The sequence below is a fragment of the Talpa europaea genome (assembly GCF_964194135.1).
Source record: "Talpa europaea genome assembly, chromosome: 8".
Lineage (NCBI taxonomy): Eukaryota > Metazoa > Chordata > Mammalia > Eulipotyphla > Talpidae > Talpa > Talpa europaea.
The window spans coordinates 18,914,878-18,931,664 of NC_140075.1; the positions used below are offsets into that span (position 1 = coordinate 18,914,878).

The 16,787-nt window shown below is 49.2% G+C and overlaps 1 protein-coding gene across 1 annotated transcript in view; it reads left to right on the forward strand.

Moving 5' to 3' along the window:
• Positions 1 to 15,545, forward strand: part of LOC311175195 (olfactory receptor 14A16-like) — a gene marked incomplete at both ends in the record, with an annotated part of 66,197 nt that extends 50,652 nt beyond the window's left edge. Inside the window, one exon of the mRNA XM_084240108.1 lies at positions 14,715 to 15,545. Within this exon, the coding sequence (XP_084096234.1) occupies positions 14,715 to 15,545 (831 nt within the window). The remainder of the gene's footprint in view (positions 1 to 14,714) is intronic.
• Between the last annotated feature and the right edge of the window lie 1,242 nt (positions 15,546 to 16,787).

The window sequence follows — 16,787 nt, forward strand, 5'->3', positions numbered from 1 at the left end:
CTGGGCGCTGACCCTGCCTGACATGCTGCCCAGGCCGCCTGCTGAGTAGGAGGGAAAGGGGTGTCCTCTCCCGGGGGGCTCGGCTCCGGGAGGGTCCGGGGCCACCGTCATCAGTGTGGACGGTCACTGGTCAAAGGTGACTTGAGAAACTGCTGACCGCGTGGTGCTCAGAATCGCGATGCCCCAGGGAGACACAGGCAAGCCTTGGGGGCTGTAGGCTGTCCAACTGTGCCCTGAGCTCGGAGGCGACACACCTGCTGGCCTCTGGGCGCCTGCCCCGTCTGCCAGCTTGCCTGTGTGCCCCGCTTCCCTGACCCCTGACCCCGGGCCCCCCTCCCCACCAAGCTCACAACACCCACGGGTGTTAGGGAAGCGAGGGGCCCACCCGCCACTCGCAGCATGGCCTGCGCAGACCCGGGTGGCCTCGTCCCTGCCCCTGTCTCCCCAGAGCAGCGGTGGATTGTTCCTCTGTCACACGAACGACACATGAGACAAAATAGAGGACGTTTACTTCATCGTGGATGAAAAGAGGCCACGGGGTGTATTCACAAGACAGAGGAGACGACTTCAAAGGCAGAATATGTGGGACCCTAAACTGCATCTCCCTCACCCCCGCATCCATCAGGGCGAAACCCACTCACATGCACACAGACAACGCTGACATTCTCCTCCTCCCTAGAGCGCAGGCCCGGCTGCTCTCCCTGGACGGCTGCCGGCTCGGGCCTGGCCCGGGGCCTGAGGCAGCGGCTGGGCTGATCCCGGGGTGAGGTCTCCAGAGCCTGAGCCAGAGGCTACTCCCCTGGGGAAGGAACGTGTCCTGGCACTGCGTCAGGAGTCCACGTGCTTGTCTCCGGCTGGGCCAGCTGATGCCTGGGCCTCAGAGCGCGCAGCGCGGGGGGGGGGGGGGGGGCGGGGGAGGAAACGAAGACAGACTCGCCAGGGCTGGGACAGGAGCCCGGCGGGAGGGAGACACCACAGTGACCATCCTCAGACCAAACCTCAGCCAGTATGGGAGAGGGAGCCTTAGAGGGCGCCGTGCCCGATGGCGAGTGTGTCCCCACGGTGCCCACTCTCAGGGCCAGTCGCCGGTCAAGGACGCAACAGAGGGGGTGGCGGGCGGTGTCCTCAGGAAACGGACTCAAAACAAGCGGCCTCTGCGGAGGAGGCAGGGAGAATGTTGTGCCCATGCCCACCGGGAGAGCCCAGCAAGGGGGACACTGCCCGTTCCACACTGAGGGGTTGGGGAAGAGAAAGTGATGACGCCTCGAAGGGGGCAGGTGGACTCCCGAACACGGGCAAGAGGACAGTGACCTGCACCTCAGGTCAGCCCCATGGGCAGAAGCGGGAGGAAGCAGATCTGGCAGAAGACCAAGGGCAAAGCTCTGTGCCTCCTGCTGCTGGAGGGGGTCCCCCAAGTTCAAGCCACCAACTGACCTCAGGGCTGGCCTTGAGTGACTGGAGTCTCCTCAGCCTCTGTGAGTCCTCAGTGTCCTTCTGCCCAGTCTCGGTGTTCCAGGAGCCCTACCCGAGAGGTGCAAGGCCACGGCACGGTGGCTAGGATGGGCACTAGCCCTGCGTTGACGTGCCAGTTGTACCCAGCCTGGCATGAGCCACAGGAGAGCAGGCCCAGGGCACTCCCTGTTATCATGCTGGCTCCGAGCCCAGATGCAGCTGCAGCAGACGTGCTGACCCACGTCTCAACTGGGCATTGAAGCACCTGTGTCCCTGCCCAGATACCCTGAAGTGCTCAGGGCACGCAGCGTCAGGACCACTGGAGCAGGCTCTGGCCGCCCCGCCCTTGAGCAAACTGCTGATGGGCCTGCATATGGAACTACAAAATAGGACAACTATCCAAACAGTCTTGACAAAAATGAGTAAGACAGGAAGAAACACACTTTCATACTCCAGTCCATACAATAAAGCTCTAATAATTAAAGCAGCATGGCACTGGAGAAAAGCAGACACACAAACCCCTGGAATATAACAAGGGCCCAGGAACCCACCCTCATCAGGAGGGACAATGACTCTACGACAGAGGAGCCAGAGCAGGCACTGGAGCAGGAAAGTGGGGAGATGGTTCTGGGAGAAGCAGACAGACACATGCAGCAGAGTGAAGCAGGTCCTGCCCCACCCCCTGCAGAAGAGTAAACTCAAGCAGATAAATGCCTGTTTCCATGTGTGACATCACCATCGTGATGCAGCAAACCTAAGGATATGACACCATGAGCAGAAACCCTATAATACTGTTTCCTAAAGATTAAAAGCAAATGATCCCAACAAAGGACAATTCTAATGTAAGTGCAGGGACAGGGGCTGGGGTGGAAAAGAACCACAGGATACACTATTTCAGAGACCAGTAAAGTTTCTATTCCCGAAGGGCTGGTGACCCCCGTGGTCACTCACTTCTGCTGGATGTCCATTGTCTTTCCACTCCACTCCCCTCCCTGGAATCCCACCTTCCTTTCTCCTTGTCACTTCCCACTGGCCTCAGGCCTACCCACATCCCCTTCACATCCATTCCCAGGGCCTCTCCGTGAAGGGCACATGGGGGGTGATGGGTGACTGTCCAGCTGTCTAGACAGGGACTCAGGGCACTGTTATGACTGATGGTGACCACGGCGGGACCGACAGGTGGGGAATGGAACCTGGACATGAGCATTTGTCTATTCACATCCATAGAGGCGTGAGCCAGACACAAATCACATCTACACACTGAGTGTGATAATTACTCGCTGAAACAGACTGCAGGATGTTCCAATTAACACAGTCAAGTAAACACACACTTTCCCTCTGGAGGAAGGTCCCTGAGGGCTGGAATCTGGACAGTGTCCAACACATGGACACCAGCTCCAGAGCTCAAATAGCCCAGCCCTGAGTCCCTGCTCTGTCCTTGAGGTGGCGCAGGACGGGGTGCAACATCCTGTGAGTGCTCAGAGACTTCCCACAAGCCCCGACCATGGAGTGAGAGGCCAGGTCACCCTCTGTCCTGCCATGGGGACAACGTCAGGGGAGAGACTCGACACGGCACTGGCAACTTTACTCCCAGACAGCAGGTATCTGCCCCCAGCCGTTTGCAGGGGAGAATCCACTCACATTTGGAAAATTTCCCATGTCAAGCTTCATTTTAGACTGGAGAATGTGCCGAATTTAAACTATTCACTTTGTAAATCATGGCAACCTATGCTGATGGGTCAAGTCATCATGTCCCACTGCCCTGTCAGCCTGGGTGAGGCTCGGTGAGAGAAGACACATTCTCATGTAATTTACGATGGTGAAAGATATTGACTTTTAATACATTGAGCATAGGTTTTGATACATGGGAGATGTGATGATTTCTGCCGCACACCTGGGATGGGCATCAGCACACTCAGTGGGTTCTGGTCATTGAATAAAATCACAGCAATTAATAGAATTGAATGGTGATGAAGACATTCCAGAGGGAATTAAAAATTACACTTATTGTTCAATTCAGAATGTTATGCCTTTTCTCCTAAACATGATGACAGATATGAGTCAGGAAGAAATTCAGTAACTTGTCAGCGACTCTGTTGACACCTTCATGGTTCTGGCACTAACATGATGGTGGCACTGACATCCTCAGATTTGGGGAGTCACTGGCAAGGAGATGAGGAGATGAGGAGATGGACCAGGAGGCAGCAGTGAGGTCACAGGGGCAGGAATCTGACAGAGGAGGCATCAGGACATGCTGCACAGGGACGAAGAGCCCAGATCATACAGTTCCAGGACAGTGTCGGGTCCTGGGGAACAGGAAAATGGGGACCCGCACACCCCATCTCACTAAACACCCGTCTCTGTGGGGCCTTCCCAGACCAGGGCTGTGCTGGAGGAGCAGGGACAGGCTCTCCAGGGTTGGGAGGGGCTGGGTTTCCGCAGGTGTCCTATGGGGCTGTGCCCTGAACAACCTCTGGGAGGTGTGCTGGGCAGAGTCGCCAGGGCCTGGCAGGAGGGGGAGCCACCGGCCTGGGAATGACTGGGCACTGGTGATCTGTCAGTTCAGTTCACTGAGAGACCTGATATTCAGGTTTTATCAAGGTCATTCAAAATTAATTTCTTCAGAAATTTATAGACACATGTTTGGACAATACTTCAATAGTGCATTCACATGAGGTAAAACATGAATTTGCTCAGCTAACGATAAACCATAAATAGATTGCACATTTGTTTTATGTTGATAACACATTTTGTGTTCAAAATTGGCGAATATGAAATGTTATCTGCCTCTTTATTTTTTATACAGATGATGGCTCCAGGGCTGACCAATCTCACAGCCTTGACAGAATTCGTCCTCCTGGGGTTCCCCACCCAGGGGACCATGGTCTTCTTGCACCCGCTGCTCTTCTCCCTGGTCTACCTGTGTGCCCTGCTGGGGAACGGGCTCATCGTCCTCATCACCACCCTGGACCGGCACCTCCACACCCCCATGTACTTCTTCCTGAGGAGTCTGTCCTTCACGGACCTCTGCCTCATCTCAGCCACGGTCCCCAAGTCCATTGCCAACTCTCTGAGGCACAGCAGCTCCATCTCCTTCCAGGGCTGTGTCCTCCAGGTCTTTATGCTTATTCTTTCAGCATGTGGAGAGATGAACCACCTCACGGTGATGAGCATTGACCGCTATGCTGCCATCTGCCACCCCCTGCACTATGAGGTCATCATGAGCAGGGACAGGTGTGTGCAGCTGACAGCTGTGTCCTGGCTGGGTGGGGGCCTATTTGCTGTAATGAACACAGCTGGAACCTTCTCCTTGTCCTACTGTTGGTCCAATGTGGTCCACCAGTTCTTCTGTGACATCCCCCAGTTATTGGCTATTTCCTGCTCTGGAAATTTAATGAGCGAACTTGTCCCCATGCTCATTAGTGTGGTCTGGGGTATCTGCTGTTTCACTATTATCGTCATTTCCTATGTGCATATCTTCTCTGCTGTCAGGAAGATCCCATCCACAGAAGGGAAGGCCAAGGCCTACTCCACCTGCCTTCCCCACCTGCTGGTTGTGGTGCTATTTCTCTTCACTGGATTCTTTGCTTATCTGAAGCCGACCTCAGGGACCTCGTCTACCTCTGACCTGGTCATTTCTATGTTCTACACGATGGTGCCCCCCACCTTTAATCCTGTCATATACAGTCTGAGGAACCAAGCCATGAAGACGGCTGTGGGGAGACTGATGAAGGGCCAGTACACCAGCATGTGAGATATCATTGTTTTCATTAATTAATTATGCAATCTACATTTTTGGACCCCTCATTTATTTAGATTTTACCTCCATTACCAGTCCCCTTATTAAAGAACAATAAGACTTTCATTACAGATTTCCTTGGACAAATTTTAACATTGTTCTATTATTCAAATTTCTATCTTCTAAACTAATGCAGACATTTCCAAAACACCCATCCATGTTACATACATGATATGAATTCTGTTCTTTAAATATTACGGTTGGTATATGAAAGTATGTTCTACCTCACACATCCCCAACATTTTCATGAAATCCAGCAGTGGTAAGGGGTCTGTCCCCGGGAGCACACGGTCACGGCACCCTAGTCCTGGGGCTCCGTTCCCACAGCCTGTGTGTGTCTCCCCTGAAGCCTGTCCCTGTGGAGGTAGGGAGACAGCTGGAGGGTCCCACACACCTGACTCCTGATGGGGCAACTTCCTCTGAGAGACATTCATGTTTCTGCTCAAAGGTCAAGTAGAAATTACACTTGATGTGAATCTCCTGGAGATGGATGGAAGTTTGCGAAAGAATCTTAATCTGTGATTGAACCTGTACTTGATGTTCATTTATACGGTGTCTGATTTGGTTACAGCACCTTGAGGGTGTAGTATTTTTTGAAGTGAATTACTTTTGAAGAACTTTGTTTCATCTTTTAAATTTTATAATTTTTAAGACACTTCTTGTTGTGTTTATTTTTAGGGGTTCCCGTAGTTTTCCAGGTTTTCTGTGGATGTCCTGTACCAGGTCTTCTCCACTTTCTGGTACTTCGGGGACTATGTCACTTTCTACATCATGTAAAGTGAAGCAGGGCGATATCTGTAAATATTTATTCTCCGGCAGCTTCTGTGCTATAAACTCTGGGGCCTCACGACTGCTCACCCACCCTGAGAACATGAGCTGGGGGAGGCTCCTCCCTCATGCGTCCTCTCTGCAGCAGGACACGGTGTCTCCAATCACGCCTGACGGATCATAACAGACTCAGTCCAGAAAATATTTCTCTCATAAAATGTATGTTTCTTAACATTTAAGAATGTTTTTTAACATTCTTTAAAATGCACGTTAACCGCAGACCGAGTCCATTGATATTTCAGAATAAAATCTGTGTGGGGAAGTCCCCCAAGTTACTCATCTTTCCATGAAAGACCCTGATGGCAGGTGTCTCTCCCCGGGCCTCCATCACTCTCGGGCCATGGACTTTACACACTTTCTGTCTTGGCTTTGAGCGAAGCCCCTAGACTTGTTGAGAAGAGGATTTGACCTCCCCAGAGGGGTGATATGGGGTCATGGTAATAATTGTCATTTGGCATGTCTTGTTTTGGGGTTCCATTGCTGCCCCTCTGTGTGTGTGGTGGCCCCCTAACACTCCACAGAACAACCATGTGAAAACCCTCCTGCCTCCACAATTCAAGGACAGGGAACACCAAGGGTAATAAAAAGTGGCCCTACCATATTAGAGCACTCCTGGGCCTCAGAACCCGCTGTGAGCACAGGCCCTGCACAGGGAGAAGCCATGTGCACCCCACACTCCTGAGAAGGGCGAGTGTCCATCCACACAAGTGTGTCCCCACCACAACAGGCAGCAGCACCCCAGTCGAGACACGGGCCAAAGCCCAGGTGGACAGTCTCTACAGAGGATGCCCGGTGTCTGCAGAATCGCGGGCAGGTGGATTCAGTCTCCAGACCCTGCTTCGAGGTCGGTGGCGCGTCCTGACCCCTACATGGATGTGTTTGTTCCCAGGATGGGCTCATCCTGCGGGGCCAGCTCAGTCCAGGGCGTGATCGTGTCATTATTCAGCATTAATGTCTAATAAGCTGGGCAGAGTCTGTCCTGCTGCTTCCTGGGACCTCTGAGAGCTCCCAATGATGAAGCTTCAGCTCCTCACACTCAGCCCACAATTTCCACCATGTCCCCTTCCCTCAGCGGGTGCTGGACACTGGGATCCACATGGTGGACAGACTCGAGTCTGAGTCCGGTGAGATTAAATGTGGGGAATGTACTCCTGGGCTGAGAAGCTTTCCTCAGCTTGCGTGAGCAGGAAGGACTGACCATTCCCTTCATTGGCTGAGGAGTTTCAACCAGAAGTTTTTAAGTGAGGACGCAGGATCCTCCCAACCACCATGAGCAACACCCCAGCCCCTCCAGCCCCCAACGACCTCCCTGAAGCCTAAAGGACACCCCACTCAACTCTGACCCCCCTGCCCCTACCATGCAGGCAGCGCAGGAGGATGTGGGTGTCATCTCTGGGGTGGTATCGGGGGTCCAGAGCAACGGGGTTCACAGTGCCCAGAGGCAGGATCCCCCGGGGCGGTCATGTGTTGACCCCTATTCTGAGGGGGGGACACGCAGGAGCACTGGTAATCAGACTGTGCCACAGTGTGTGTCCCTCTAAAGGCAACCGTGGGGATGCCTGGAGTTGGGAGAAGCGTCAGGTGCCCTCCTGCCTGCATCCATGGCCATCCACGATGGGCAGCGCGTGTCCCTCACACTGGCCTTGGCCAGCCCGGGGCTCCAATTGTATGCCCCCTAACTGCCCCCCACCCCCACACTGTCCTCAGGGCCGCATCCACCTCGCAGAGCCTTTTGGGCACAAATACCCACATCTCAGTCAAAGGCGAACACGCATCAGGGAGGTTCCGGGACTGTCCTGCGTGTCCTCCCATCGTTGGACCAGCCGGGACTGCTCATGAAGGGGTCACTCCCTACAGGGGAGGAAATGGACTTTGGTCACTCCATGTCCCTCCACGCCTGGCCTCATGGTCCATGCAGCTACCCTAGGCATGGCCAGCTCCACCTGACCACTGTCCGGTTGGCTCCAACAGCAGAGAGTCTATTCCACGTGCCTGCCCCACCTGCTTGTTGTGGTGCTGTATCTCTCCACTGGATGCTTTGCTTACCTGAAGCCGACTTCTGGGACTCCATCCACGTCTGACCTCGTCATTTCTATGTTCTACATGGTGGTGCCCCCCACCTTTAATCCCATCATATACAGTCTGAGGAACCAGGCCATGAAGTCAGCGGTGGTCATGCTGTTCAAGGGGATACTCACCAAAATGTGAAAACTCTACTTCTTCTTTACAATAATAGTTACCTTGTACAGCTCTATTTACAATATTTCTTAATATTTTAATTTGAATATTTGTTTTCCAAGACTTGAAGATTTGCAGTAGTTTCTAAACACAAATAGTGTGAGGGAGATGCAGGTTTTCCATACTCTCTTCAACTCACAAATGCACCATCTCACTCCCAAAGCAGCAAGATTCATCAGAATCATGCAGTTTTAACTGAGGATGTGTCCACTTTGGCGCCTCATCATGGAGTCCAGCCCATGGCTCACTCTTGGGCTTCCCCCTTGGTGTTTTACATTTTGTGGGTTTGGGCCAATGCATCGTGACAGACACTCGTCATCATCACAGCACCCAGTGCACCTCACAAGTCCCCCGAACATCTGCACCCTGCCATTGTCACCCTCTCACCCTGCAGACCGCCGATCTTCTCCCTGTCTCCATCGTTCAGGTCTTTCCAGAAGGCCATGGAGTTGGACAGGTCCAACTTTTCAGTTTGACTTCTTCTACTTCGCAGAGTCCAGCTCAGCTTCCTTCACATCCTTCTTATGCAGGGAGCTCCCTCTGCTCTCACTGGGTGACAGCCGTCGTCTGCATACCTGGCCACCATTTATCCATTCTGAGGTGTGACTCACTTCCTTCCAAATTTTGGCAAGAAGAATAAAGTTACCGTAAACACTTGTGAAGCTTTGTGTGAGTGCAGAAGTTTCTCCCGCCTTTGGGTTAATGCAGAATAAGTGAACACTTGACCACGAGTTGAGAGACACTTCAGCTTCCTCTGACCCCCATTAAACTGTCTTATAAATGAGTGTCAAGTTGGCTTCTTCCCACAGGGGACATGTGAGAGGCCCTGATGTTCCTTTCATCATTATTGTGTGGGGCTTGGTTTCTGGGCAGGTGTGTGGGGGCATCTCAAATGCTCTCTGCGGTTCTTGGTGATGGACGAGGGGAAACGATTTTCAGCAGCCTGCTTGGGTGACACCTGCTCTGTGGAGTGTCTAGTGAGCTTGCCGGCCCCTCTGGTGGAACCATCTATGTTCTTTTTTTTATTTTCTGTGGGACCCTTGCCGGCAGCCGGGCATTGAACCATCACTGCAGAGGATGTGGGCAGCCTCCCAGCCCAGCGCTTAACTGCTGTGCCACCAGGGGAGGCCCGGAACTGTCTCTGTTCTTCTTGAGTCCTACAAGCATTTGCTTATTTTTGTATAAAGGTCTTTTTTCAAGTGCATCTTTGGTAGGTATTTTCTCACAGAGTGTGGCTTTTTTCTCCTCTCTTGGTATTTTCCTCTCCAGGTAAGTTTTTAATTTTCCTGAACTCCAGGGTATCATTTTTCCTTTTCATGCTTCATGTCTTTGGAAATGTATCTACAAAGAATCACCACACTCAAGGTTACCTAGACTTCAGGCTGTGTCAAGTGCTGTGTTTATGCTATGGTGTTTTACAAAAGGCCAGTGATCCATTTGGAGTTGAACTTTGTATAGGTTCTTGTCAAATCAATGTAATAGAAATGAAGGGGACATCATAAAATTAATTGAATAGATTCAGAAGGAACAATTGGCAAGACACAGCATCCATTTGATCAGAAAAAAAATCTTCTGAATAAAATGGGTATAAGAAACAAATGCTAACAATAAATGACTCATAAATGACGATCCAGACCTAACATCACAGTTGGTGGCAAAAATCAAAACAAAACAAAAAAACAAAAACTGAAAGCTCCTCCTCTACGGTCAAGAGGGAGATTGAGTGGCCTCCCTCACCAGTGTTGTTCAACCTGATGCTGCGGGTCCCGGCAGAGGGGTCAGGCAGTTACGAGACATAAAGGGTATCCAGACTGGAGTAAAGTGGCTCCTTTGTGCAGGTGACATGGAGGCAGATGTGCACGCACTGATGACTCAATCAACAAACTGAAAATAATAAATAGTGCAAAGTTGCACGCTACAAAATCACTATAAAATTTCAGTTGTTTTTCTGTACACAGAAACTACCTGAAAGAGAAATAACTACCTGAAAGAGAAATAAAGACAAGCCCATTACAATGACATTAACAAGAATAAAATACCTAGGATAAGTTTGATCAGTGGGTTAAACACCCACACACTAAGATCTATGACAGCAATGAAATAAGTTAGAAAGGACAAAGAAATAGGAAAACATACTTTTCTCATGGATCAGAAAAAATAGCATTTTCAAAAAGGTCATTATCCATAAAGCAATGTACAAATTCATACAATGCCTATCAAAATCCCAGTAGCATTCTTCACAGAATTAGAACAAAGAAATCCTTAACATTTGCAGGAAGCACAAAAGATCTTGACTAGCAAAGCAATTGAGCAATAAAAGCAAAATGGAGGTTTTATGATCCTGATTCAAACCATACTACAAAGTGATAGTAATCAAAAGAGCACGTTGTTGGGAGGAAACCACACATGGATCAATGGAACAAGGCCCCAACATATATATATACACACAACTCTTGCAGCAATGACTAATGGGGGTCTCTTCAATAAATGGTGCGGGGGAGTCTGGACAACCACATGCAAAATAATGAAACTAGACCATTATCTCACACTATATACAAAAGTTACTAAATGCACTTATTATTTTAATGTAAGATATAAAACGATAAAACACAGAGAAGAAAACATAGACTCTGACTTCAGCTTCAGATATATCTGTGTGGATTCAAAGCCACAAGCAAAGGAAACAAAAGCAAAAACCCAGGATTAGATGAGAGCAAGAATTCCTCTACCACCAACATCCAAAAGAAAAAGTCAACTTACTGAATGGGAGGAGCTATTTGCAAGCCACCATCCCACCAGGGCTTAATACCCAAGAAATATAAATACTCAAACAAAGAGTCAACAAAAAAACAAACAAACAACTCAATGAAAAAGCAGACACAAGATCTACAGAAACACTTGACAAAAGACGAAATTCCCCCGATCTGGGAGCACGGACTGAATGGCATGTGGCCCCGCTCCCTAGGCCAGGCCATTCCAGGTCCTGCACAACCCACAGTGCACAGGTCTTCTGTTCTTTAGAAATTAATAAAGTTTTGACTTTACTAATGCATTTCCTTTACTGTGTGTTTTGAAAGGGTATTGAAATTATCTTCAGTAGTTGATAGAAAATGAGGTTAATCTAAGTCTGTCATAAATGCTACTGTAACATCTGTGTCATGTTGAAATATAATCAGAACTACTTCGAGCACACAAGAACCCATCGCATATGCATATTAGCAGATGCTGGGATGTTCATCGGATAACACCATACACACCACGGGATTTGGCGGAACCTCAGAGGTCACTTATCATCCGTTCTCCAACCTCCCCACAAGGAGTTTTCAAAGACCATGCCCGCACGCACACCCACACACCCACATGTGCACACACATGTACACATGCAAACCCACGCACACATGCACATGCAGTCACCTTGAATCTAGCTAACGTTGTCACATAAATATGTCTTTAATTTTTATGAGCCTGCATCTAACCATATTACACTATTTGAATCCATAAATAAAAAAGTTATTTTACAAGAAGTTTCCAACATGAAAAGCCACTCTAATCACAAGATCAAGACCCCAGGAAAAGCCACCATGCACAGAAGCCCAAACCTATCTCATTTATTAAGGTAAAGGTGAAATGCTTAACAGTAGTAACTACGCAAGCTGAAATGCAGAGTTACAGGTATTGAGAGTGGAACAAATCTCGTAAATAATATTTAAGTGACATGAAGACACACATTTCAGAAGATCCAGGCTCCACCCATTAAACTTCACATCTGCTGAGTTTTCCCTTGTCTGTCCACCTCGCTACCCCCACCCATTGCCCCTGCCTCCAGCCCGCCTCATCACCCTCCCCCACCAGCACGCAGTGGGTGACGGTGACTTTCCAGCTCCCTTTGGATGTGGCACATATTGTGGCTTTTAAGGATGGACAGCTTTTAAGGCTTTTAAGGAAACAAAAGCAAAAACCAGGATTATATCAGAGCAAGAGCATGAATTCTGCTGGGCCACACCCAGGTGCCCCGTGGACGGTCAGTGCAGGGTGATGGAGACTGGCAAGGAGTAAAAACTGACCTGTCCTAACAGGTGTAAAAACTAACAAAAATGCCTCTGACACACTCAGTGCACTAATTTCTCACTGAATGTGATATAGGACGACCCAATTAACACAGTCGAGTAAACACACACTTTCCCTCGGGAGGAAGGTCCCTGAGGGCTGGAATCTGGACAGTGTCCAACACGCGGACACCAGTTCCAGAGCTCAAATAGCTCAGCCATGAGGCCCTGCTCTGTCCATGATGCAGCGAGGGACGGGGTGCAACATCCTATGAGTGATCAGAGGCTCCCCATGAGCCCCCACCATGGAGTGAGAGGCCGGGAGCCCTCTGTCCTGCCATGAGGACAACCTCAGGACAGAGACTCGTCAGGACAGCTGGAAACGCCCCCCTCAGAATGCAGCTATTCTGTTCGTAAACAGTTTTCAGAATAGAAATCCTTCAGACTTGAAAGTTTTTATATTTCAAGGTTAATTGTAGATTAGAGAAAGCACATCATCCAAAAGAGTCATTTCATAAATAATGAAAAATATTGCTGCTAGAGTTACACAAGTTCCTCAACGATGCACTGCCTTATCATCCTGGGGTTAAGATTCAATGACAGAAATTTTTTTTTTATTAGAAAAATCCAAATATTATGAATTTTAATAGCATCATCATATTAGTAGATTTTAATATACGATGCATATAACTTCATAACTATGATCTGGGCACTCAGCTCAAAGAGTAAGTGTGTATAAGTGTCAAATAAAATCAAAACAATTGAAGCAATTAAATTGGGATTAAAGAACTCAAAATCAAATAAAAAATACTTATAATTAAAAATCAGAATGCTAAGCCATTTTGTTCTGAACTATTGCAACAGATATATGAGACAAGTGGAAATTCAAAAACTTTTTAAAGCAACATGATCACCACTGCATGGCTCTAACACTAACGGGAGGGTGGCACGGACGTCTGCTACTTTTGGACGTGGAATTGGGATTTTTCCCCAACTCATCAATCAAGGATTGTTAGTGATATTAAAATGAAAAAACACAATATTTTAACAATACCTGGAGAGATATGTATCAAAAATTATTTCATCATTACAAATAGTATTTTAAATCACTCCTATGATGTCTACATGTATGACCACCTGGTATTTTCATTTATCTTCTAGTTTTTATTAAATTACTTGGAATTGTATGAACACTGATGTATAGCCACAAGTTTATTCCCCACATTCCCCTAAAAAGTCCTGCCTCCCCAGGACCTGCCACTCTGTCACCCCACATAGGGGGGAGAGGATGAGACTGGCGGGGAGGAGAGAGGGCAGGGCTGCCCTGTGTCCAGATGTCCACACTCACGCATGGGCCTGGGGGGAGGAACAAACCTGAACCCGGGGGACCCGGGTCCCTGGGACGGGCAGGGACAGACACACGCACAGACCGTCTGGCTCAGCCCCGAAGCGGCCTCCTCCCTGCACAGATGTGCATGAGTCTGAGGGGGTCAGAGGGGCCGGAAGGGACCCAGGGTGGACGAGCCCATCCAGCAGGAGGGACGTGTGGGTGTGACCCAGGAGGAGACTCTGCGGGAAATGTGGTCTCTGGGTCCTCAGACATGGGGAGTAAGGGGCAGGGAGATGAGGAGATGAGGGGATGGATCAGGAGGCACCAGTGAGGCCACAGGGGCAGGAATCTGACAGAGGAGGTGTCAGGACACGCCACACAGGGACGCTGAGCCCAGATCATTCAGCTCCAGGACAGTGTTGGGTCCTGGGGAGCAGGAAAACAGGGACCCGCACACCCCATCTCCCTGTACACCTGTCACTGTGGGGCCTCCCCAGACAGGGCTGTGCTGGAGGAGCAGGGACAGGCTTTCCTGGGTGGGGAGGGCCTGGGCATGGTCACGTGTACTCTGGGGCTGTGCCCTGGACAACCTCTGGGAGGTGTGCTGGGCGGAGACTCTGAGGCCTGAGCAGGAGGCTGGAGAGCAGGGCTGGGGTGGTGGGGAGGGGCAGTCAGTAGGGCTATGAGATCAACCAGAGCAGAATCTTATGATCACCGAAATGTCCCTCCTTCCCAACCCCAGATCCAGTGTGATAAAGGAATGTGTCTGGAGCTGAACACAAAAGGCTCAACAGAGAGCAAGAGACATGGAGCTGCTTCACTCCATAGCCTTAGAGTGACCGCTGGAACACACCTGTGACTGTCCTTGTAGGTGTCCTGTTTTATTCAGCTCAATGTTTTTACACAGATGATGGCTCCAGGGGTGACGAATCTCACAGCTGTGACAGAGTTTATCCTCCTGGGGTTCCCCACCCAGGGGACCATGGTCTTCTTGCACCCCCTGCACTTCTCCCTGGTCTAGCTGTGCGCCCTGCTGGGGAACGGGCTCATCATCCTCATAACCACCCTGGACCGGCACCTCCACACCCCCATGTACTTCTTCTTGAGGAGTCTGTCCTTGGACCTCTGCCTCATCTCAGCCACGGTCCCCAAGTCCATTGCCAACTCTCTGAGGCACAGCAGCTCCATCTCCTTCCTGGGCTGTGTCCTCCAGGTCTTCATGGTGATGGTTTCAGGAGCTACAGAGCTTCACCTGCTCATGGTGATGAGCCTTGACCGCTATGCTACCATCTGCCACCCCCTGCACTATGAGGTCATCATGAGCAGGGAAAGGTGTGTGCAGCTGACAGCTGTGTCCTGGCTGGGTGGGGGTCTCTATGCTGTGATGCACACAGCTGGAACCTTCTCATTGTTCTACTGTGGGTCCAACTTGGTACACCAGTTCTTCTGTGACATCCCCCAGTTATTGGCTATTTCCTGCTTGGGGAATTTAATGAATGAACTTGTCCCTATTGCGATTGGTGTGGTGTTGGATTTCTGCTATTTCATATTCATTGTCATTTCCTATGTCCACATCTTCTCTGCTGTCAGGAAGATCCCATCCACAGAAGGGAAGGCCAAGGCCTACTCCACCTGCCTTCCCCACCTGCTGGTTGTGGTGCTGTTTCTCTTCACTGGATGCTTTGCTTATCTGAAGCCGACCTCAGGAACCTTGCCCATGTCTGACATGGTCATTTCTATGTTCTACACGGTGATGTCCCCCACCTTTAATCCCGTCATATACAGTCTGAGGAACCAAGTCATGAAGTCAGCTATGGGGAGACTGATAAATGGCCATTACTCCAAGATGTGACATATCAGAAATCTACAATTATAACCGCTCATTAATTCAACTTTCCCCCCCCTAACTCTTGCATGTCATCATTTACAAGCATAGATTATTTTTATTAGGATTACTCCCTTGTCACAAATTCATATTCTCATAATCCTCACTATATTCCTGTTTCCTAAATAGCTGCTATCCTTCCTCCAAGCCCTCCCTGTGTGATGTTCATAAAATGAATCAAGCTTGTGGTTAAAAACTTGTATTTTGTGTAGAAGGAATGTTCTAGAACTCACATTCACCAACATTTACATAACGTGAATCAGTGGTAAATGGGTCTGTCCTCAGGACTACATGGCCACGGGACCCTAGTACTGGGGCTCGGTTTCCACAGCCTGTGTGTGTCTCCACTGGGTGCCTCGTCATCGTCGTTTATGTCAGGGGAGTCAGGGAGTGAGGCCCCCCATTCCTCACGATTCCTCATGGGGCATCTTCCTCTAGGAAAAGATCCTGTTGCTGCTCGAAGGACAAAGGGAAACCACACTTGACTCTGCCAGAGGTGGAAGGATGGAAGCTTCCTTGGTTATTAGGAATCTATGAGTGAAACCTGGAATGGATGGAATATTAACTGTGATGCCTGTTTGGATGCCAATGTGACTGCACCCCCTCAATGTGGCGTTTTCAAAAGTAAAGTTATATGAATTATCTTTGAAGAACTATGTTTCTACTTAAAATTTTAAAATTTGTAACTTGTCATTGTGTTGATTTTTAGGATCCCTTACTTTTCCAGATTGTATCTTGATCCTCTACCAGGTCTTCTCCACCATCTTGTAGATTACACTCAAGTTAACTTTTCTTCCACTGGGAACTGTGTTGTGTTTATGATGTAAAACATTATGCAATCTAAAGGTTGATGATATTTGCAATTTTTTAAAATAATTCCGCACATCTGCACTGCAGTCACAGAGGTTCTTTTTCTTTTTTCCCTAACAGTGAGAACGTGAACTGGGAGTGACATTGCTCCACTCTGGGAGCAGGTCATTCTCCAGACCGATGGGCACATTTTGTCCATGAAACTATTTGTGATAATAAAATGTAGTTAATCACCAGACATGACTCGTCCATTCAAATTTCAGAATGAAACCTGAGTTAGAAAATCACTCACAGTAATATTCATTTCAGTGATAGCATGAGAGCACAGTGCCCATCCCTTGGGATATGACATCATTCCGTGGTCAGATTCCTGTTGATATAGTTCATCCTTTTCCTTGA